At 58.2% G+C, this 23,235-nt stretch overlaps 1 protein-coding gene across 1 annotated transcript in view; it reads left to right on the forward strand.

Annotated features, from left to right (window-relative positions):
• The window catches only part of Pgbd5 (piggyBac transposable element derived 5), a 48,850-nt gene that overhangs the window by 18,119 nt on the left and 7,496 nt on the right, over positions 1-23,235 (forward strand). Inside the window, exons 2-3 of the mRNA XM_046432094.2 lie at positions 11,532-11,959; positions 16,686-16,820. Of these exons, the coding sequence (XP_046288050.1) occupies positions 11,532-11,959; positions 16,686-16,820 (563 nt within the window). The remainder of the gene's footprint in view (positions 1-11,531; positions 11,960-16,685; positions 16,821-23,235) is intronic.

Here is a 23,235-nt window from a genome sequence, read left to right on the forward strand (position 1 = left end):
CTGGGTGCTGGGTGCATGAGTGGGTCTGGGTGGCGGCTCCCCTCTTGCCAGGGTGTGCATTTTCTTGTAAGGTTTTCTCTGGGGTAGAAGCCATGGCCCTGTGGCAGGGAGAACGTGGCTGCGCCTTCCTTGCCACGAAGATAGGAGAGCGGGAAGGGACGGCTGCTGTGTGGACTTCTGCCTGAGGTGGCAGCGGTGGGCAGCTGTTTCTGCCATGAGGGCCAGTTTGCAGGGAAGGCTCTTGGAGGGACCCTTAGTAGCCGTCAGGGCAGCAGAACAGCCCTGCAGTGCCCGTGCGACATGGCTTTGCCTCTCTGCCTGGTCAGTGAGGGCAGGGGGGTGGTGGAACAGGGTCAGTGGTTGGGACAAGAGGTGGATTGCCCCTTGCTGTGTCCCCAAGGGGATGCCGAGGCTGGTGCAGAGTAGCCAGGATGGCGGTGGAGGGGAGGCTTGGTGACGGGGAGCTGGTCACGGGCAGGTAGTGGGGGGTAGGCTGGAGGTGGGGAGTAAGATCCATCCTCCTTGGAGTGTTTTGGGGTTGGCTCAGTACAGGGCTGGTCTAGGATCAGGGTCAAAGTCACAGGAGGGCAGGCCATGGTGGGCAAGGAGTCCTTCAAGGCCACTGGTCTCTGGGGAGGGCTCTGGGCTGGAGAAAGCTCCCCTGGTGTTGCATCCCTCTAGGCGGGTGACTCCCAACCTTATATGTACCACCTGGGGACCTTGGGTGGCGGCTGTTGGGGTTGGCCCACCTGACGGAGGTGAAGACTCTGCGGAGGGCTCCATGTGGTGTGCAGTCTGGGGGGTGTCCTGGCGGGCTTTGTGGTGCTCAGGCCGAGAGCTCTGAGGGGCATTTGTCCTTTAGCGTCATGTGGAGCAGACAAACAGCACAGACATGGATCCTAGAGAGCCACATGTTTGGGGACACCCAGCTGCCCACTCTGGAGCACCCTGATGCCTCTCCAGGGTCCCAGAGCATGGGTGCCGGCAGCACGTAGGTAACTTAGGCAACAGCCACACAGCTCAGGTACTGGGAAAAGTGAATGAGCAGGATGGGTATCAGCTCAGGACAGCAAAGCCTATTGATGAAGTGGACAGCTGGTGACCCTTCATCAGGACCCTGCAGAGGCCATGCTGTTTCCCCTGAGCTGTGCTGGACCCTGCAAAAGAGGTAAAGGGAGGTGGGGTGGAGGTGGCCCATTGCCACTTCCCCCATGGACAGCGTCCCCCTTGTGCCCTCTGCAGCTGGCTCTCTATCTCAGGGCAAGAATGCTGGTGTCACCTCTGGCTCAGCCCCATGTTTGGACTTGGAGAAGCCAGGAAGAGGCCTCAAGGGGAGCACAGGTCTTATTGCTAGTCTATAAATGTCATGTCCCCTTCTCAGACTCAGTCAAGCCTGAGGTGTGTCATTGACTGGCCTTGGTGGTCTCCAGGGTGCCTCAACTCAAGCTGCCAGGCCTGAGTCGGGAGGCAGGGCCCATGGCACCAGCATTGGGCAGATGGCACTCATAGCAGAGCGGGCGCCTGCCCAGGGTGGGTGTGAGCCAGGGCTGAGCTGTGTAGCAAGCTGCTTGGTTTTGTCCTGTGACTGCTCTCGGAGGCTGGAGCTCTTACTTTATAGATGGGGAAGTCTTGTGGGGCCACACGCTCTGTCTGAGGCCCCTGTGTGGCTGTCAGTCAGGCCTAAGAACCCGCGTCCTCGTCATGCAGAGGGGTCCTGGAGGTGCCGCGGGCCCTGAGCCTCTTGCTCCTCGGTTGAGTGACCACCCGTGGGCAAAGCTGTGGCTGTGGGATCCGGGCCTCATGCTGCTTCTGCTGTGGGGTCCTTGGGTGCCTGGCACCTAGGGATCGGCCTGTAACTGTGGTTTCTTCCTGTGGCTCACTGGCCCTCCACAGCCAGTGGCACAAAGCACTGGAGTTGAGATGGGTATGTACTGGGCTGAATCACTCTCCTCCTTATCTTGAAGAATTTGCTTCCAAGGAGCCAAAACGCAGCCCCTTGCCCTGCGTGTGCAGGACCCCAGCTTCGGGGAGATGGGTGCAAAGGCATCAGAAAGCCTCTTCTTGCACCCACAGGACTGGCCATGTACATTGCACAGGGGGCGTGAGCTGTGCCTTTGGTGAGAGTCTCCTGCACAGGTGGGCCATGGCTTCCTGCCCCCTGTGCTGGGCACTCTGCAGGTTCAGTCCCTTGAGCACTAAGGCCCAGTGCTGGATAGCAGAGGGCAGTTAGGCTTGTCCAGGAGCCAGGAGAGCCTTCCACATTATAGCCCAACCACTTTATTCTGTGGAAGAGGAAACTGAATCATTTGCCCGGCGTCTAAGGGCTCATCAGCAGTGACATGGACTTGAGCCCATCTCTCCTTGTCCCCTCAGCCCTGCCATACTCTCCTTCACAGTCCACAGCCCTAGACACAGTGCTCAGGCTTTGGTCCTGGCACAGGGTGTGACAGGGATCCTTGAATCAGAATGAGAATTCTGCAGTGATCTGAGCACAAACTCCACATGGTGACCATGACAGCCCCAGGGGCAGTGCTGTGGAGAACAGGCCATCCACAAGAGTCCAGAGCCCATATAGGCGATTCTACTTCCGGTGGACCTCAGTGTGTAGACACTGGGCCTGGAGAGACCAGGAAGGTGGGCTGGCCTGAAAGGATCCCTGTGAGGCCCTTGAGACCAGCTTTGGGTTGGGACCTGCCTCCTGGCTACCTGGAGTCTTCTCCCAGGTGGTGTCCCTCCTCCCACATTGTCCTTGGAGATGACCTTCTTGGAGAGTAGGTGCTGCGGTACATCCCCGAGTGGATGCTGTGCCCATGCTGTACCCTTTGCTGGCTCCTAGAAGCCGGATTGTCCTGATGGCAGTAGGAGCAGCTAGCATGACCTGAGGGTATCCCACAGGGCCTCTCTGCTCCAGCTCTGCAGAGAGGTGGACTGAGGCCACATCCCGCCACACACAGCTGACAGGCAGCGACTCACACTGGGCCACTGGATCTGCACTCCATCTGCTCCCGCGCTCTGGGACAATGTGGATTTAAAAGGAAGTCGTCTGTGGAAGCATGCTGGTAGCTGCTGACCATGGTTGGACCCTAGAGGAGAGATGCCGGGGCATTGTCCTCCTGAAGGAGCGCAGGCCTGAAGACCCGAGTCCTGCCTGACCCTCTACCTGCATTAGGGACCAGGAGGGCAGAGTTGCTTGTTTCCCCTGTTTGTTTGAAGCGTCTTGGGGCAGCCTGTTCTGGACCCAGGAGCAAGCGCAGCTCGATGAGACCCAGCCTGTGGGTGGCTTGGGCATGTGCTGCCCCTCCCGACATCTGCCGGTCACCGCGGGCCCTGCTTGCCTTTCAATACCGTCTAACAGCTGTTGTCCTTCCCCTGTCTGACAGACAATAGGACTATTTATAACCACCATATCAACGTTTTTAGGATCCTTTTGTTTTTTTCCAGTCTTGTTAAAAATGCGTCTCCCGAGGTCTCTGTGCTCTCTGTCCCCACGCGTTTGGGTGTTTTGTGTCTGCTCTTACTCCTCCTTGGAAACTTCAGTCGCGGATGGGGAGAGTGCAAGGAGGAAGGCTCTGGAAGCCTTTGGGAGCCTGTGAGGAGACACCAGCCCAGGAACGCAGAGGGCTGCTGGGGGCTTCCTGCCTGCTCTTGCCTGCGGGCTCCATGGCCTCCAGTTCAGGGAGTAAGGCTATGCGGAAGCAGGCAGCTGGGAGGCCCAGGACATCAGCCCTGGGAGGGAGATCCCCAATCCCACTCTGTCTCTGAAGGACAATTGGAATGCCAGCTCCCGCTGGAGACACTGCCACCAGGCCACAGCCCAGCCTCTAGGAAGTGCTCTTCAGGGTCACTCCTCCACTCCAGAGCTGCGTGCATTGGCCGCCCCGGACTTTGTCCCATGGGCTCCCTGTGTGAGGACGCTCCATCAGTGGGCCCTGTTCTGTCACAGAGCACGTATGCTCCTCTGGCTACGATTTCGTCCCTTGCAGCTTGTTGACATTCTGCCGGTGGCAGCCTCAGGAGACCCCGTGCCTTTGACACTTCCCACAGGCACAGAGCCTGCTCTGCGGCTCCGAATAGCATTGGGCTGCCACTTAAGCAGGCATTTGGAGAGAAATGGTGTCCTCTGTCCTCTGTCACTAAGCTCAGCTTTCTCGTTGTGGCTTACAGCACTGGGGTGTGTCTGCCTTGGGGGTCCTGGGCTGAGAGGACCCTCTTGCTGTCACTCACGCTTGTGGCACACAAGTGTCCGGCCACTGTGACATGGCTGGGCAGGGTAGCCTCCTGTCCCCTGGGCCTCTGTTGGACCTCAGATGCTGTGTGGAGGTCTGCAACTCCTGGGAAGAAGCTCCCCTCCCCTCAACTCTCCCTCTCCTTCCTCTCCCCCCACCTCTCCCTCTCCTTCCTCTTCCCTCCCTCTCCCTCTCCTTCCTCTCCCCTCACCTCTCCCTCTCCTTCCTCTACCCCCACCTCTTCCTCTCCATGGAGGCTGCAGAGGACATGCTGACCCTCACCTTTTTCAAACCTGTTCTCATCCGTGTCATCTCTGCCCTCCTCAGTGTTGTCAAGTCAGCGTGCAGCCTCGACCTTGCTGCAGAGGGGTCGCTGTGGCCCTGGTGCAGGTCTCCAGGTCTGCCATTCAGGGGCTTCACGTTGCCATGGGACCTCACCTGTTGGCTGCTTGGGCTCCCCGTGTCCTTTCCAAATGTTGATAAGGGTTACGTCAGCACATTCTGTATACCCCACCTGTGGCCGTTCAACAAGCTCATTGTGTATGAGTGTGAAGGTCTGAATCGGGCTCTCAGGATCCTGAGCTGGGCCACGTGCGCAGGATGTCTTGCACACGTGTGTGTACACACGTTCCCAGCCCCATGTGGGTCCTGCCTGAGCTACAGCTGCACAGCGGCGCTCCCAGCCCTGATCTCACCAAGCACAAGGGCCTGTCCCCTCCTCATTTCCCAGTGACAACCATGACGCTCCCGACCTCTGGGCAGTGAGGATGCTACTGACCTCCTTCAGACCTGTAGGAGTTGTCACTGTCCCTTCAAGTCCGTTCGTTCATGCTCACCCTGGCATCCGAGTGCCTCCTGCGGCCCAGGCTGTTGGAAGCCTGCAGATACACAGGAGCAAGCAGAGGCTGTCCCCACCCCAGGGCCAGGTACACCCACAGTGCTCCTTGAGGGTCGCCATAAGTGGTCTCTAAAAATGCTCCTGATTTCCTGTGCATGCCTCAGCCAGAGCCCTGGCTCTGCTGGCCCCGCGCTGTGCTGGTCACCTTCAGGGAGGAGCCATTTCGCCTCGGAGCTCTTTCTTTCCAGGAGTTCATGTTGGTCTCGCACAGGTTCCTGGTCAGCTTTGGCTTTCCTGCTACCCTCAAACCCCTCTCTTGTGCCGTCTCCTCAGCCTCCTCTTGACATCTGTCCTCATGGTCCTCCCGTGAGGACCAGGCTCTTCACAACTACGTCCCCCCCCATTGGTTTCTGCAGAAGAGGCAAATGCTCTGCCATCCTATGCCCTCTGAGTCTCAGTCCCTGCTTGGTAATGGGTAGGGCCAGGGGCATCAACTCCAGAGCAGGAGAGGGTCAAGTGGGACAAGGTAGGTGCCTCATGGAGCCCATCTCTAGTGACCCAGTAAAGGGCACCTGCCCTCCCTGACTTCCAGGTGGCTCTGACTACAGCAGCCTGGCCCTGGTCGGTTTGCTTGGATGCTGCCTCCATTTCTTACATGAGGTACCTTTTTAAGCCTCTACCTCTGGGGCATGGTCCAGGGTAGGGGAAGACGAGTGCTCTGGGCAGCTTAGCCTTCAGGGTGGGGACTCAGCCTGGGGCTGCAGCCACGGCCCTCTGCTGGCACCTGCTAGTGGAGCTGGGCCTGACGAGTGCCTCACCCATCCAAGTGGCGTGTGAGGGCCGAGGTTCACGACCCTCCTGCTTTGTCATCCTACTGTCACACTGAGGCCCAGATCCGCCCCAAAGGCCTCACAATCACACAAGACCTGGTCCCTGTCCCCTGACAAAGTCCAGAGCCTGTGTGTCCACGTGATCTGGAACGCGGGTGCCAGTGTGCAGACAGGTGGGACCTGCAGCAGGGGAGGCCAGTGGCATACTGGTGCTGCCCAGGCACGTCCACGTGGTGCCAGCCTGGGGTGGACAGTGCTGGCTTTGCTTTCTGGCTCCCCACCGCAGTATGGTGCTCTTGGAGATGGTCAGGGCCCTGCCCTGCAGAGCACTCCCGCGGAATTCTTTCCAGTAGGCCACCTGCAGGGGCAGGCGCCTGCATCGGCCATCACACCAAAGTCAAACCCCTACACGCATACACGTACTTCATGTAGAACGGGTCCCAAGTGAGACTAAAAGTGCTGGACGCTTGGGCACATCTCCCTCTGCACACCAGTGCCTGTCACACAAAGCCTGATCATGCTAGGGGTCCCTGTTGGTGGGCAACGGACTGGCTTCCCTCCAGCCTGCAGGTGCTGCACTTACCTGCCCTGGTCCCACTCAGCTGCCTGGTGCTGTGCTCTCCCTAGTGGCCAGTGCCTGTGCGGAGTGCTCCATGTGCACGTGTGCACTCATGCCCACAGTAAACCTCTGTGCTCCTCACAGAGGAGCCAGGGTGCTGTGTGTATGAGGCTGGAGCTGCATATGAAGCTTCTTGGAAGATCCCTGCATGTTTTCCAGGGTCAACAGAGTCCTGTGATCTCTGATAGAGGACACTGCTGAGGACCAACACTAATAATCTGAACTTGGTTTTGGTGCCCAGGTGTGTGCAGGTTAGGCTACACAGGAAGGGGACACCACCAAGCTCCTTGGCTGCCCTCAGGCTGCCAGGGCCTAGTGAGGGCCCCACCCCTGGGAGCCCCCTAGCCAGCTCAGGGTCAGTTTGGAACCAGTCACTGAGTTGTGCATGCAGAGGTTGAACTAGGAGGGGTGTCTGGGCACTAGGTGGCCAGCGGTCAAATTCTGTCAGTGAGCCTGGTACCCAGGTGCTTGCAAACAGACCAGGCTTATCCCACATGGGGGCAGGCGCAAGCCTGCAGGGGAGTGGGGTCACCTTAGCTGCAGACTGGGACCTGCTGCTAGAAGGGAGGGCGGGGCTTCAGCCAGTCCTGCCTTGTGCCTTCCTGGCTTCTTCCTGGTGTGCAGCTGTCAGTGTTGCAGAGCAGAGGTTGTGATGCAGGTGCGGCTGCTTTGGCCTGGCTTGATGCAGCCTGGATGTGAATGATTCTGTTCTCCTAAACCCCTGACCTGGAATTCTGATGCTTTCCTGCATCCCAAACCTGCAGACACATTCTACCAAAAAGCACCAGCTCATCCAGAAGCCATTCTCAGCCAAAATGAGTATGGAGCCTCTGAAAGGCCTCAGCTTAGAGATGCACTAGCAGCTCCCCTCCCGTGGTGAAGGTGGCCCCTCGGATGCCAGCTGGCCTCCAGGGCAGAGGTTGGGCGAGCAGCAGCTACCATGGGTAAGGTCCCATGACTCACACCCTGCTGCCTGTTCCCGTTGGTAGATAAGGAAACTGAGACGCAGGGGTGCCAGTGGCCTGCCCAAGGTCACAAGGCTAGCAGCTTGGAGCACAGCAAGGGGGAGGGTGTGGGAGGGGAGAAGGGCCAAGAGTGGTTTTCCAACTGGGAGGGCAGAGGAGGGGAGTGGGGAGAGACCAGCAGGGCCCAGTGCTGCTCTAGGCTGGCTGCACACCCTCCCACATATGCCTATCAGAAGTGGCCCAAATTCACAGGAGGTTCCCAGTGCACCTGGCAGGCTAGCAGGACGGGGCCTGGGCTGTCAGTCCTGTCCCACGCTCTGCTCAGGCCTCCCAGGCACAGGTCTCCTGGCTGCCCTGGCCGTCAGCAGGCAGAGACCCAGCTATTCCTGCTGAGCTGAGGAAGGACCCTGTGGGGGGAGGTGCTGTCCTCTCTTCAGTGATCTCCATCTCATCAACAGGCTCGAGTGTGGAGCATGCCTTCTGCGGCCTCTGAGGACACACAGATGGTGCCACAGCCTTGCTCTCGGCCTCACTCATGCTCTGTTGGGATCAGGGTGGCAGCAGAGGCCGGTCAACAGCAAGCTCTGTCAGATCATAAAATTCACACGGAAGCCAGGTGCACTGGTGCTCACCCGTAATCTGTGATCCCAGTGATGCAGGAGGCTGAGGCAGGAGGCTTACAGTTTTGAGGGCAGCCTGGACAACTTGGTGAAACCCTGTCTCAAAAAATATGTAAATAAATGAAAAGGGCTGGAGTGCAGCTCAGTGGTGGAGCCCTTGCCTGGAGTGTGGGCCCTGGGTCCCATCCCAGCACACAGGACCCCAAACCACGAATGAACTGGGAACAATATGAAGAGGATGACCAGGAGGGCCATGATGGGAGGCTGGCTTGGGAGTCCAGTCATGGCTGAGGGTCAGGAAAGCCAAAGGACAGGGCCGAGTGGAGTGGAGCCCAGGGGTTTCCTTCCTCCCCGTGGCTCAGGTGAGGCTCAGGCCAGGCCTGGCCAGTGCTTCCTGCACACCCACAGAGAGTGGCCCAGGCCCAGGCTGAGGGGCAGGCTTGAGTCACACTGGCCCTGGGGCTTCCTGAGGGATGCTGGGGGAGCATGTGGGGTCTTGAGTGGGCTGCAGTGTGTGTGGTTAGGTTTGAGCATCATTCTTGCTGTGAACCATTGGGGTGGTCAGTAGTCAACACCCTTGGGGCAACTGGCACTGTCCAGCCTCCCTGAGGTTGCAGTGGGTGGGTGGTGTGAGAGGTGGCAAGACATACTAATGGGTGGCTGTGGGTCAAGGACAGTGCTGCCCACCGGTGACCCAAAGGGAGCAGAGGTCGGGGTCGGGGGCTCTGGGGTGCTGGACAGGGTGCCACTCTTGTCCTGCTCAGATAGCTCAGCCATGAGCACTCCAAGCCACACACCTGTAGGGAGCCCACAGAGGGAGCTGGCCCAGTCTCTTCTGGTTTCACCGGACTTCGGCCACAGCCTCCAGGTCCTCTGCACCTGGTGCAGACACAACCCTCTGATGTATCATGTGTGTGCCACACTTGTCCTCATCCTCCCCTGTCTCCTTACATGCTCAGGCAGGTCCATGTCCATGACAGTGTCCAAACCCCCTCCTGAAGCCCCTCTCCCTTTCACAGAGGCAGTAAATACAGTGTGTGCTCTCTGGCCCCAAGGCCTTTGCATTTCAGGCCCCTGCCTGAAATGCCTCAGCTCCTCAGGATTGACACCTTTCTCAGGTCCCCTCTGGAGCCCATCTCAGACAGCCTTCCATGGAGCCGTCCCCTGAGGTTTGAATTCTGGTCACTCTTGTGGACACAGCACTCCTCCAAGCCCAAGTCCTCATCTGCTGCCTTCTCCTTTCACTATGCAGTCCGCCCTGGGGGAGAGGATGTGGTCTTCCTCTTCCTTCTTTCCAGCATCTGCCCTGCGCATATGTCCAGGTGGTGACTCCCTGACTGCCCTGTGTTAAGCCCCTCTTTAAGCAGAGCCCCTGTAGCTATGTGAAAAGAGGAGAGGGAGGAAGGACCCTGGTGGGGACTGTGCATTGTGAGCCTTGGGGAGCAGGTGGAGGTTCAGACCTGGGACCTGGTGGGTGCAAAGGGCTGGACTCCTGCCTGGTGCTCACTGTCTGCCAGACCCGGGCTCAGGTGGCACCACCCCTTCCAGGTCTCCCACCACCTCTGCGGTTCCCAAGACGGATGCTGTCCTTTCCCTGGAGTTTGGTGGCTGCAGGTTCCATCCTGCTTCAGGCCTCGTGATCTGGCAGTGCAAAGGTCAGAAGGCAGAAGGTGGGGGCCAGCAGGTGACTGGCTGTGGCCCAGGGGGCTGAGGTCACTCAGGCAAGCCTTGGGTTGTGTCTGAGCTGTTTCCTGTTCTGCCAAGTGGGTGATGGCTCTCAGGGACACCTGGAGAGGCTCTGTGGACAGGTGTGCTGGCCTCGCAGCCCCTCAGGGCATGTCCTCTGGTGGCTGCCTTACGAGGCCGTGGCAGCACCCGTGGGGGCTTCTCACAAGCCAGGAGAGCAGACGGGAGCCACTTCATGCCACTGTTGCAGGGCCAGGGCGGTGGTGTGGATTCATCATCAAGTGGCTGGGAGGCAGGGTCACTTTAAATGGGGCTATAGGAAGAGAGAACCCTGCTGTGCAGGGTCAGTGTGGTGCAGGGTCAGTGTGATACAGTGATGCTGTGCAGGAGTCACGGCTCCCACAGGAGGATGCTGGATCCCTGGTGTTGGGGCTTCTGAGCCAGGCCCTCCCTCCCCTGGCTGCCTCCCGTGGTCGCGTGGTGCTGGGGCACTGGGCCTGCTGCTGCCTGTCCAAGCCATGGTGGGTGGAGTCAGCGAGGTGGCCACGTGGCTCTGCAGGCATATGCTCCTCTGTAGGCAAGGACAGTAGGAGTCTGCCTAGGACAGTGCTGCCCTGGCCATCAGTGGGCTTCTGAGGGTACCATCACAGAGTCACCCACCTCGGGCACCTGGTCCAGGGCATGTGTGCTGTGCTGGCCTGTCACTCTCAGCTCTTACTTGACTCTGCATGACAGCCTTTCACAGCAGGGACTCTGGTGCCCGTTGGACAGTGCAAAAGCTAGGGCAAGGGGCAATTGAAAACGCCCTACCGAGTGGGTGGCTGCCTGCACCTGCCCACCTGCTCTGTGGCCGGCTTTCTTATCCGCATCACCTTAGTTGTGCCGTGGAGACCTTGTCTTTTGGAAATGTGTAAGCTGGTAGTAAAGGAAGGGCAGGCGTGAGGGACCAGGATTCTGATGAGCACCAGCTTTGAGGCCAGCTCGGGTTTTCCAAATCTGTGCTCTGCTGGCCCTACACACACACACACACACACACACACACACACACACACACGGCCCCCTGAAGGCCATTCAACTTGTGGTTTTTCCATTCACAATGGAGCAATACTGGTCACGTCTTTGGGTGGAAACCAACCCGTTGGTCTCGCTCCTCTCCAGGGCTGGTGAGGTGGGGTGGGTTTCTCCTGAGGTCTGGGCTGCAGCTCGTGGGCTCATGGGCCTGGGCTACGTGTGGCTGCCCCCAGGGCTACAGGTCGGCTTTTGATCCTGGAAGGGGCTACCGGCATGTGACCCTGTTGTGAGTCATGGAGTCTCAGCACACTGGCGATGTCTTGTAGACCAGCCCCCTCAGATCACTCACTGGTGGGCTCAGGGTGCCCCGTTGGGCATGCCTGGCAAGGGTGCCCTTTCCTGGAGGGAGCTGCTCCTTGGTGGAAGGGGCTTACCCACAGAGCCACCCTAAAGTATAAGACAGTGGAAGCCAGATAGCCACTTAGCCACATCCCTGGCCCTTTGTCCTCCCTGGGGTATGGGCTGTCGGCACTGGTGCTGCTGCGTTCAGGGAAGGAGCTGCTTGGGCTCTGCCGTGGGGCCAGAGGCCAGGCAGGAGGTGCAGCAGGACCGTCGCCTCCCCAGGGCACTGAATTCTGGCTCCTCCGGGAGGGAGGAGGGCCAGGGCTGGGCAACAGCATGTTCTTCCTGCATTTGGGGTCATAGGATGAGCATGTGGCCTGTCTTTGGGTTTTAGGTCCCACACGGAAGATGCCCCCCAGTGCCAGTGCCATGGACTTCTTCCAGCTGTTTGTCCCCGACAACGTGCTTAAGAGCATGGTGATGCAGACCAACATGTACGCCAAGAAGTTCCAGGAGCGATTTGGCAGCGACGGTGCCTGGGTGGAGGTGACACTGGCTGAGATGAAGGCCTTCCTGGGCTATGTGATCTCCACCAGCGTCTCCCACTGTGAGTCTGTCCTCAGCATCTGGAGCAGCGGCTTCTACAGCAACCGCAGCCTGGCCCTGGCCATGAGCCAGGCCCGCTTCGAGAAGATCCTCAAGTACTTCCACGTTGTGGCCTTCCGCTCCAGCCAGGCCACGCATGGGCTCTACAAGGTGCAGCCCTTCCTCGACTCCCTGCAGGGCAGCTTCGAGGCCGCCTTCAGGCCATCCCAAACCCAGGTGAGCTGGGGCCTTGGCCAGCTGCTCCAGTGCCTGTCTGTGCCTGGCTGGTGGCGGGACTTGGGTTCGGTTCTCCCCTGCCCACCCAAGGTCCCTTCAGGTCACCTCTGCTGTTCCTTGTTCTGTTGACCCCTATACCAGTGTTGATTGGCAAGGATGACGGGAAGAGAGCTCCCACCAGAGTTGTGGCTTGCTCCTGAGGGGCCGCTGTCACCTTTCCAACTTTCCTCTCCCAAAGTGTGTTCTGCAAGCTGGCACCCCCTCCTCATATCCTCTGGACACGAGCCTGCTGGTGGTGGAGAGGGGCTGGACACCCGTGGCACAGGGAATGAGCAGGGACAGCAGTAGACCTTCAGGTCCCAGGGGCAGCTTAGGTGCCAAAGGCCTACCAGGCTACTCTGCAGAGACCAGTCTCTGTACAAGGTTTTGTAGAGCCCAGGACCCCTCTGGTGTGGCTCCCTGTCAACTTTCCCACATTAGCAGGAGGTGGTAGCACTGGCTAACCTTAACTCCTAAGCCTCCCCGACTAGTGTGCACCTGTGCCCATAGCTTAGAACCTCCCTGCCTGGTGAGCACCTGTGCCTGTGGCCCAGAACCTCCCCGCCTTGTGTGTACCCGTGCCAGTGGCCCAGAACCTCCCCACCTGGTGAGCACCTGTGCCCGTGGCCCCCAGCCTCCCCGCCTGCTGCACACTTGTCCCCGTGGCCCAGAACCTCCCTGCCTGATGCGCACCTGTGCCCGTGGCCCAGAACCTCCCTGCCTGATGCCCACCTGTGCCCATGGCCCAGAACCTCCCTGCCTGGTGAGCACCTGTGCCCGTGGCCCAGAACCTCACCTCCTGGTGCACATGTATGCCCGTGGTCCAGAACCTCCCCATCTGGTGTGCACATGTATGCCCGTGGTCCAGAACCTCCCCATCTGGTGTGCACCTGTGCCAGTGGCCCAGAACCTCCCTGCCTGGTGAACACCTGGGCCCATGGCCCCCAGCCTCCCCGCCTGGTGCACACCTGTGCCCGTGGCCCAGAACTTCCCCGCCTGGTGTGCACCTATGCGTGTGGCCCAGCCTCCCTGCCTGGTGTGCACCTATGCCCGTGGCCCAGAACCTCCCCACCTAGTGCACACCTGTGCCCATGGCCCAGAACCTCCCCTCCTGGTGCACACCTGTGCCTGTGGCCCAGAACCTCCCTGCCTGGTGTGCACCTGTGCCCATAGCCCCCAGAATCTCACCTCCTGGTGCGCACCTGTGCCCGTGGCTCAGAACCTCCCCTCCTGGTGCGCACCTATGCCTGTGGCTCAGAACCTCCCCTTCTGGTGTGCACCTGTGCCCATGGCTCAGAACCTCCCTGCCTGGTATGCACCTGTGCCCATGGCCCAGAACCTCCTGCCTGGTGTGCACCTGTGCCCGTAGCCTCCAGAACCTCCCCTCCTGGTGTGCACCTGTGCCCATGTCTCAGAACCTCCCTGCCTGGTGTGTACCTGGGCCCGTGGCCCAGTACCTCCCCATCTGGTGTGCACCTGGGCCCAGGACCATCACACCTGCAGTGAGATAGACTCTGGAATCCTCCTTGGAGTACCTTTCCTGGTCTGGCAGATTGGGAGGCTATAGGTAGGGCAGGGTACGTCTAGTCTGGGAGGTGCAGCCTGGCTGTGGAATGTGGCTCACCCATGTGAGCCTGTTGCCTTGGGCCGTTTTGTGTGGAAAGACGCCTCCTTCCCTTCTGTGTCCAGAGGCTCACTGACCATGTTGTGTGCCTTCCTTGACGGACTTCTGATAGCCCCAGCCCTGATGTTCTCTTCTGGAGCCTCCTCAGCTCTACTGTCCCACCTGACCCCACCAGAAGCCACGGGCTTTGTGGGAGGACGTCACCAGGTTTTAGGTCTGTGGGGGTCTGAAGACCCCCTGAGTAGCTCCCCTGCTTTCTGGAACCTGCTGGGCAGGCCCTCTCATGATGGCCAGGTGTTTGGGATGACTTTCTCTTCTGGGCAGATGTGTCCATTGTCCAGGCCCCATGGTGCCTGTGTTCCCCAGATCCTGATGCTGAGTCCCTCCCATGATGGGTGGGCAGCTGAGTTCCACCTGCCTACCAGTAACGACAGGTGCTGTCTCTGGTGGACATAGCACTGCCTCGTCCTCGGCCTGCAGGGCTTAGATGTGGTTTTTATGTCGCTGAACACTTGCGTGGTTGGGAATGACCCAGTGGGAGACATGTTAGCTGCACACAGGGAACAGAAACAACCACCTCTGACCATCCTGGGTCAGACGTCTTGGGGACTGCAGGCCTGTCATATCCCTGCAGTTCTCAGGAGTCCCACGTCCAGCTCGTTGGTTGGTTGATGTGCAGAGTCTAAAGGCAGAGTTGCTGGGGACTCTCTGGCTCCCTGTCTAGGTGAGCCTTGTCCACGGTGGTGCTCACGTCTGTTGCATACGTACTGTGTGCTGGTCCTGGGCTGCCTGTGCACCCCTGGCTGCAGGCTCAGTCCTCTGTGGCCTGATTCAGGATGTTCACCATGCCCCTCTGGTACTCCTCAGGGCCCTGAGGGGACCTGAAATCCACGGACTTGTCCCTGGGCAGCATTGGGCCTGGGAGCTGGAGGGAGGCCCTGCAGCCCTTCAGAGCCCTGAGCAGGCAGCAGCTGGACAGCAGCTACAGGGCGGGTGTTAAAATGGGACACTCTGTCCCTCTGCTCAGGCATGAGGACGGATTTGCTCCAGTTCCCGGGAGATGCTGTGCCTGCTCCCTCTTGCCACCCTAAGCACCACAGGCCCAGCCCACCACAGCCTTTGGAAGGCTTGCAGAGCCCCAGAGGACCTCCTGTCATAGCCAGGTGGGTGTGTGCCCCTGCCTATGTGGCATCCAAACAAATACAAAATGGGACACGCTGCATTTTCTCAAGACCAGAGCCAGTGATCAGAGATGCCTGAGGGTTGTGCAAATAGGCAAATGGATGTCCTGTCCTTACACACCACGTGCCATCCAGAACATTCAGAGTAGGCCTTCATGCACAGGGGCCTTGGAAGTTGCACCTGTGACAAAGGCAACAACCTCCCCTGGGGGAGAGGGGACTTGTGGTATGAGTATTTCCAGAGCTGGGCCCCTGTGCCCCTGCCAAGCTTCATACTGACCCATGTTCCCTTGTTGACAGGAGGGTCAGGTCTGGGGCCCCTGCTGGGCCTGCAGGGTGTCAGGCACATTTGTGCCCAAGGGGTGTGTGCTGTGGGTGCTGTGGAGTGTGCCTGCTGCTCTGCTGAACAGGAGGGCAGTTCTGTGTCCATGCCATTGCCCATTGTGTCAGAGTGGGTCCACACAGGCTGTGAACACCTCATGACTCGCACCCCAGTGATTCCAGAAGCCAGATGTGAGGGCCCAGGAGGCTGCAGCCAGGCATGGGACCCTGAGAGAGGCCGGGACCAGGCTCGATGTCCCCGTGCTTCCCACAGCAAGCACAGCGGGCTTGTCCCCAACTCAGACCCTGCAGGCATTCCACTATTAAAATGGAATTCCAGGTGATGGGAGAAGGGGGGCGCCATGCAGTTCCCAGTGGTGAGCACCTCCATTCCTGGTCAGACAGTGCTCTGACGGCACCAGGGACCCGGGGAAACAGTGTCAGCTGCTGCCTCAGTCCTGCTGGGTCAGAGCCACACGTGGGCAAGGTCCCTGGGTGACTTCTTTGTTGACAGTGTTCGTTTAATGGCATGGGGTACTTCAGAATGATGTGTCCCTGTGGGCCTGGTCAGTTCTGCTGCTGTGGCCCAGACACAGCCACAGACGACACATGAAAGAACGCGCAGAGCCAGTTCCAGTAGGACTTCGTTTACAAAGCAGGGGGAGGGCCAGCCGGGGCTGTGGCCTGCTGATCCTGACCAAAGCACTGTGACCTCTCCTGGAGCTGCATCGGTGCTGACCCCCTTTAGCTAACAGACACGTGTTCTGATTCACAGTTAGCTTTGGAACACAAGTGGGGTGGAGGAAGTAGTTTGTTCCTAAAATCTACCGGCAGCCTCCAAGATGCTTCTGCTAGGAGAAGCGGCCCTTTGCCCCCTTGGAGCAGCTTCGTTGACCTCTTATTGGGAAAGCCACGTAACTTTGTAATGGGTTGGCAGGGAACCGGGTCACCTGAGGCGCTTGTTGAGAGGGGACAGTCGGTCTGGGCAGAGGAGGCCGCAGGCAACAGGAGAGCTGACCTGAGACCCTAATGAGGGAGGTGGCAGAGCCCCAGCTTAGCCCTTGTGAGACCCCTGCCCACCTCAGCACGGAAAAAGACAAAGAGAGCCTGTTTCTCCTTTGTTTCTCACGGGTGGAAGTGGGCCCGAGGGTTTTAGATAAGTGTTTGTGCATTTTTGACTCTGCAAGAGAGAACTCCTCAGCCATGGAGCTGCCCACCGTGGACAAGGTGTCCTGGCACAGAGACGGGCACCCTCCACTGGATGTGTCCAGCCAGAGACCGGAGGATCACTGCTGGGATCCCTCTCCCCAGCAGTCGGGACTGAGGACGTCAGGCCCTTATAGCAGTTCCACGGATGGCATTTGCTGTCAGGGTTTGTGCTCAGGGCCCCTTTCTTGTTGTGTCTTCCCTGGGACACTGTAAATACTGACATTTCAGCTTGTGGATAAGGACACTGCCTCAGAGAAGTCAGGTGCCTGGCTGAGGCCACACAGCCAGCCAGAGGCAAATGGGAGCCAAGCTAACGCTGCCTTCCGTGGGAACTTCTGCTTTTCCCTGGCAGGTGCTACATGAACCCCTGATTGATGAGGACCCTGTGTTTGTCGCCACGTGCACGGAGCGTGAGCTGCGAAAGAGGAAGAAGCGGAAGTTCAGCCTCTGGGTCCGGCAGTGCTCGTCCACCGGCTTCATTGTCCAGGTGCTCACAGGGCCCCTGCCACCCGGGGGGCCAGTTCCCTCAACACTTGGCCTCTAGAGGCGCCCACATTCCCCTGAGATGTCCCCAAAGATGCCTGCCAGTCCCCAGGAGGCCATCTGCACAGGTGGCATGGTGGGCAAAGGTGCGACTTATGCAGTCCAGGGGGAGAAATAAAGATGTCCACGCTTCTGCCCTTTTCAATGCTTTATCCACTCAGATCACTCAGTACAATTTCACTCTATAGGTTCTTTTTTTTTATTGTTGGTTGTTCAAAACATTACAAATTTCTTGACATATCATATTTCACACTTTGATTCAAGTGGGTTATGAACTCCCACCTTCACCCCATACACAGATTGCAGAATCACATCAGTTACACATCCATTGATTTACATATTGCCATACTAGTGTCTGTTGTGCTCCGCTGCCTTTCCCATCCTCCACCCTACCCCCTCCCCACCTCTCCCCTCCCCTCCCCTCCTCTCTCTCTACCCCCTCCACTGTATAACCCTGAGGGTCTCCTTCCATTTCCAAGCAATTTCCCTTCTCTCTCCCTTTCCCTCCCACCTCTCATCCCTGTTAAATGTTAATCTTCTTCTCATGCTCTTCGTCCCTACTCTGTTCTTAGTTACTCTCCTTATATCAAAGAAGACATTTGGCATTTGTTTTTTAGGGATTGGCTAGCTTCACTTAGCATAATCTGCTCTAATGCCATCCATTTCCCTGCAAATTCTATGATTTTGTCATTTTTTAATGCAGAGTAATATTCCATTGTGTATAAATGCCACATTTTTTTTATCCATTCTTAATCGAGAAAATGACAATCCTTAGTGCTGGGCACTGCAATAGACATAATCAGTTCACAGCAAACAATTCTAGGTTGATCCTAAGCACTGCAAACACACTTAATCATGTCAGGCTCATGACAGACATTCCCTCTGCATGCTAAGCTCAAGTGTCCCATCTAAAGTCTCAAGCCCTAGGCTTTAAGTCCAGCAGATGTACACTCAGAATGAGGTGATCAGGTCATGAACCGATAGAGGCCCCTCCTGGGGTGGAGCTGACAGCTGGTTGAGGAGAGGGTCACAGGGAGAAGTTGTGGCTCTCCCCAGGGTCAAGATGTGGCTGCAGAGTTTGAGAGCAGTCAGGAAGATGCAGAGGATCAGCAAAGGATGAGAAGAGTTGGGATGTCACCTCAGGTGCTCAGTGTGAGGGCATCAGTGTCGGCTGGCTGAACATCTGTTCATCTGCTCCATCATTTATACTAAATTCAGGGGCTTCTGACCACCCTTTCTATCCTTATCAGCGGCCACTGGGTTTCTCAGTGACATCATTTGCCCTGGGGTTAAAACATCTGGTCTGGGGGTCCTCACCCTGATTTTCTTGCCTCTTCCCCTTATCCGGGGAGGACAACATGACAGAGACTTCACTCTGAGTTTGTCAGGGTGGGGAGAAGTGACTTGTTTATGTCAGGCTGTGCTTGAGGGCCATACTAGAGGGCTTCATAGGCACCTGGAGAGACTGCAGGTTTCCAAGTGGAGTTTTAAGATGGAGTTGCTTAGGCTAAGGCCTCAGGCCATCCTCACATCAGGCCACCAACCCGCCAGTGAAATTGGCCTTCACTGGGGGCATGCATGCTATTGGCCCCTCAGAACTGATGGCAGACATGGTTCGTATCCCAGAGGAGGTGGTGTCGGAGAGGGGGCAGCAGGCTGGAGACCAGAGGGTGACTCCAAGGTTAAGTCCCTGGTGACCAGGCCAGTTCCGCCTGTGTGCTCCCACCAGGCTGCTGGCCTCGTGGCTGCAGACCTGGGCCCAGCTTCAGGGTGGCTGCCCACCCCTCTGTCCTGAGCTAGGACTGGTAGGAAGAGTTGCCTGGTGACTCCTGGCCACCTCGGATCATAGGCACCTGAAGAGACTGCAGGTTTTCCTGCAGAGCTGGAGGGCACAAGCTCTGGGGATGTCCTCCATCAGTGGGTGGGTCCCGTCTTTCTCCTGCCGACTGAAGGACCCTCAGGTGGGCTGGGCCTGGTGCACTGGGTGCATTCTATAGGGACAGCCACTCCTTCCTTCAGGGAGTCTGCTGGCCTTGTGGATCCCACACACCACACACACCTTCTGTTTGCACTGTGCTCACCCTGAATACCAGGGACGGGTAGAGCCCCGGCTTCTCCAGCAGGAGAGACTGTGGTACTGATTCACAGCATGTGGTGCAGTCCTGGGGCTTGTACAGGCTGCGGGCTGAGCCTTGGCCCCCGGGAGCAGAGGCGGCTGTGTGCTTAAGAATGCCGTGTCCAGAGGCAGTGGCTGAGCAGCACCCTTGCCGAGCTCCACCCAGTGGCCCCATGCACTGTCTCATGTTCTCAGGGGTCAGTCATCCGCTGTCAGCCACAGTCTGAAAACACCAGATGGGAAATTTCAGAAATGGACAGCACACATTTTGGACTGTGCACTGTTCCGAGTGTGGTGAAGGGAGCTCACTGTCTGTGCTGCCCAAGACCTGACTCACCCCTTTCCCAGCGTATCCACCCTGTATGTGCTACCCACCAGTGCATCCCCAGGAGTCATCTCAGTTACCAGGTGGACTGTTGCAGCGCTGTGTCCAAAGTCACCTCATAATAGTGAGGTGGTGGTGCTGGCTGCTCAGGTTTGCCCAGAGAAGCTGCTTCTTCTAAATGAAAGAGGAAAGTTCTTGACATAGTAAGAAAAAAAAAAAAAAAAACCCATGTTGAGATGGTCAGTAAGAACAAATCTGCCTGTAAAATTATGAAGGGAACCGATGCTCTCCAGTTTTGCTGTTGTGCCTCAAACTGCAAAAGTTATGGCTACAGCACGTGACCAGATCCAGGGCAGTACCACCAGTGGCTTCGGGCACCCATGGGGATCTTGGAGCGAATCTGAGGACTGGGGGCACCTGTGCACAGCACCCCTCCCACGTGCCCAGCTTGTGCTGCAGGACCATGGCCTGGCAATGTGTGCCAACAGACAAGGAGGCAGGGCTCCTGGCAGCCAAGCACCTTGGCCAGGCAATCACCCGACCCAGCGACAGCTCCCCGGCCTGGCCCAACGTCCCGCCTGCGGTCCCCAGCTTCTCCCACGGACAGACAGGTTAAACTCACGTGGCTGTCACAAGGGGCAGCCAGGTGACCTGACACCTCCATCTGCCCTTATCCTTCCAGGGGGCAGAGGTGTGCATGTTGTGCCGTCTGCCCACCGCTGGGTTCCCCATGCCATCCCCCGCTCCTTGCCCCATCGGCAATGACAGAGTCACCAGTTTCGTGTCCCCAGACATGCTGTGCACTCACAATGGAGGATCCTGACCTACTCTGAACTCAGGAAGCAGGGCAGGGTTAAGACCAGGTAGCCAGCAGGGTTTCCCTGGTGCTCTCCTGGCCGCCCGGGCAACACAGCCACAGCAGAGCTGTGTTAGCCAATGCGTCTGGACCTCGGGGTTTGGCAGGAGCTGCAGCCAGCCCTAATGCTCCCTGGAGCCCAGGGAGAGAGGACTTTGTCCTGCCTCTCAAGTCTGGGGCACTTTGGAAGTAGGGCCAGGTGAATGCCATCTCGTAAGTGGTCCCTGAAGTGCTGACACCCTGGCCTTTGTTCTCGCAGTTCTTCTGTCACAGGGTCAGTATAAAATGGGTAGCACCAGCAACAACTCCTGGGCATGGTGTATTAATAACAGCCTTCCCACCTTTAATTCCATTTTTTTCAAAAGTTAAACCATGTGGTGGCCGTGCTGTGATCTCAGCAACTCTGGAGACTGAGGCAGGAGGATCACAAGTTTGAGGCCAGCCTCAGCAACTTAGCAAAGCCCTGTCTTTAAAATAAAAAGGACTGGGGACAAGGCTCTGTGCTAGAGCACCCTGGGTTAATTTCCCAGTACCATGTGCATGCATGTGAGAAGACATAGGAGCAAGAAAAACTTTTCTAGGAAAAGTGAAAAGCTCGACATCCAAAAGGGACATGTCCTGCCCTGAAGAGGCTTCCAGCCCACTCTCTGCACAGGCAGGAAAATGTCCTTGCAGACTGTGATTGGCAATTACCTAGCCAGCCTCCAACTTGCGATCCTCCTGCCTCAGCCTCCCCAGTTCTGGGATCACAGGTGTGTACCACTGTGCCTAGCAAGATCCCACTCCTTTTAAAAGCAGGCCAACAGATGCTTGTCCCGAGGCTGTAGGCTTTGGTGCTGCATCAGACACTGCCATAGAGAGCACCCAAGGAAGAAGGTGTGTGGCCTCCAGGACACTGTGGTCTCAGAGGCTGACAAGTTCTTCAGGAGACTCCAGTCTGGACATGACCAACACAGCGTGCATCCTGGGGTTGAGACTCCACTGGAGCTGCTCCCCAGCTGAGGGGCTTTCTGGAATTCTCAGTCGAGGCCACCGGGACGGCCAGGCCCCGTAGTCCTGCAGGGGCATGGAGTAGCCAGACTTCCCAGCACCACTGATGCCAGGTCCTGGGTCCTGTGCTGGGCAGGGCCTGTGAGGCTTCCAGAGCTTCTCAGTGGTTAAGAGAAGTGTGCACCACTCTCCAGACGGGCATCCTGGGCTCTAGCTGTCCACCTCTGGCTGCAGGCTACTTCCTGGTTTCCTGGTGAGACAGGAGGCCTCTGTCACAATCCCTCCCTTGCAACGGTGTCCTTGGGCAGAGAAGGGCTGCCCTGGGGGCTCCATCAGCCTCCTACAGCCGGACGCCCTCACCCCGCCTGCCCCAGGGTCAAGGCCCTTGGCACACATCAGGGGTGCTCAGTAAATAGGAGCAGGAGGCCACCTGACTCTGCAGCCTCATCGTCTCCAGGCCATGGGAGGCCATTCACCACAGCCACGCCACAGGCCCTGCAGGTGCTGCACATTCCACATACGCTGTGGTCAATGCTGCCACGTAGGTTCTTCTTTTTCTGGTTAAATGTGTTGTCCATTGAGGATCAAGCACAAGTCCCGGATGTCTGTGAACACAACAAACACATTGTCATACAGAAGTGGCCCAAGGACATGGCCTGTGTAAGCGTGCACACGCTTGAGTTGTTTTGCGAGTCACATCTGCCCTTATGGGGACACGGTGCCGTTTCTGTTACTGCACATTCTGCACGTGACTAAGCCACCTGCCACCCACACACCACGGTCATCTCACCTGCTGCTGACCCCTCTTGGTGGCTGCTCTGAGGCCCAGGCCTCACCATGTGGGGTGCTGGGGCCAGCAGGCTTGTTTCACGTCTGCCTGGACGTGCTTTGCTGCCGTCTCCAGCCAGCAGTGTGGAGCCTCTTCTCTGCCTCAGGAGGCCCTCGCCCTCCTGTGCGTCCCAGCTCCTCCCACGCACAGGAGCTTCTGCCCGTGCACAGGCCTCCTGGCTGTTCACACCAAAGGGCCTGCCGCAGCAGCACTGTCAAGGGGCTTTGGTGTTCCCTTGTGAAAGTTTAAACTAGCTCAAGGGCACGTATCTGGGAAGGCTCAACCACTTGGCATCAGAGCCAGGCCAGGTTCTTCCTGGAGAAAATGGGATGCGCCAGAGGCCTTCGCCTGAGGAAGGGGCTCTGCTGCTGGCTCTGAGGGTGGAGCTGCCATTGGCGGGGACGCAGCCGGGTCCCTCATGGCCAGAAAGACCAGGACCTCTGTCCTGCAGCCACGGGAAACAGAAATGCACCCTGTAGATGGGACATGCCAGTGACACCTTGACTTCAGCCCCGTGTGACCTGGAGCAGAAAGACACTACACCAGGCTCAGACCCCAGCCTGCGAGCCGTGAGCTGACAGACTGGCAACTGCAGCCACCAAGTTGGTACAGCAAGAAAAGGGACCAGCAGAGCGTCTTGACCTTCGGTGTAGACGGACAAACTGCCCAGCTGTGGTGTAGGTGGAGGTCACCTGCAGCAGGTGAAGACCCCTGGGCCACGTGGCATTCCGGGATGAACTGACCCAGCACCATGCTTCCTGTTGTGGTGGTGACTGTTTTCTGAGACGCTCTTGCTGAGCCAGGGCCCTGCCTCCCGTCCCAGATGTGGTTCAGACCTTCATTTGGCCCCCTGTTAGGACCTCAGGCTCATGCGTTCTGCGAGGGATGCCCCAGAGCCACTGGACAGGACGGTCCTGAGAGGGCGCTGGGCTCTGCCTGGGCCCTCTGTCTCTGGGCACGGTTGGCTTCTGCCTGATGCACCTACTCCCTCCGTGGTTGGAGGTCAGTGCGCCCCCGGGGATGGGCAGGCACAAGGCAGTGGTAGGGACTGCTGAACGGCTGCCCAGAGGCCCTAGGAATGCTCCAGAGACGCCCGAGCTCCTGGTGAGGACACTGCCAGCCCTCTGGGGAGCCCCTCCTGGCTGCGCCATGGGCAGGACAGGTGGTTCTCCAAGCTGCTCTTCTTCGTGCCAACCCTTTGGGCTGCGCATAGAAGGAGCATGGATACTGCTGATTGCACCTT

This window comes from Marmota monax, unplaced genomic scaffold (assembly GCF_021218885.2).
Source record: "Marmota monax isolate L192 unplaced genomic scaffold, Marmota_monax_Labrador192_F-V1.1 WCK01_AAM20220418_F8-fsc00071, whole genome shotgun sequence".
In the NCBI taxonomy this organism is placed as follows: domain Eukaryota; kingdom Metazoa; phylum Chordata; class Mammalia; order Rodentia; family Sciuridae; genus Marmota; species Marmota monax.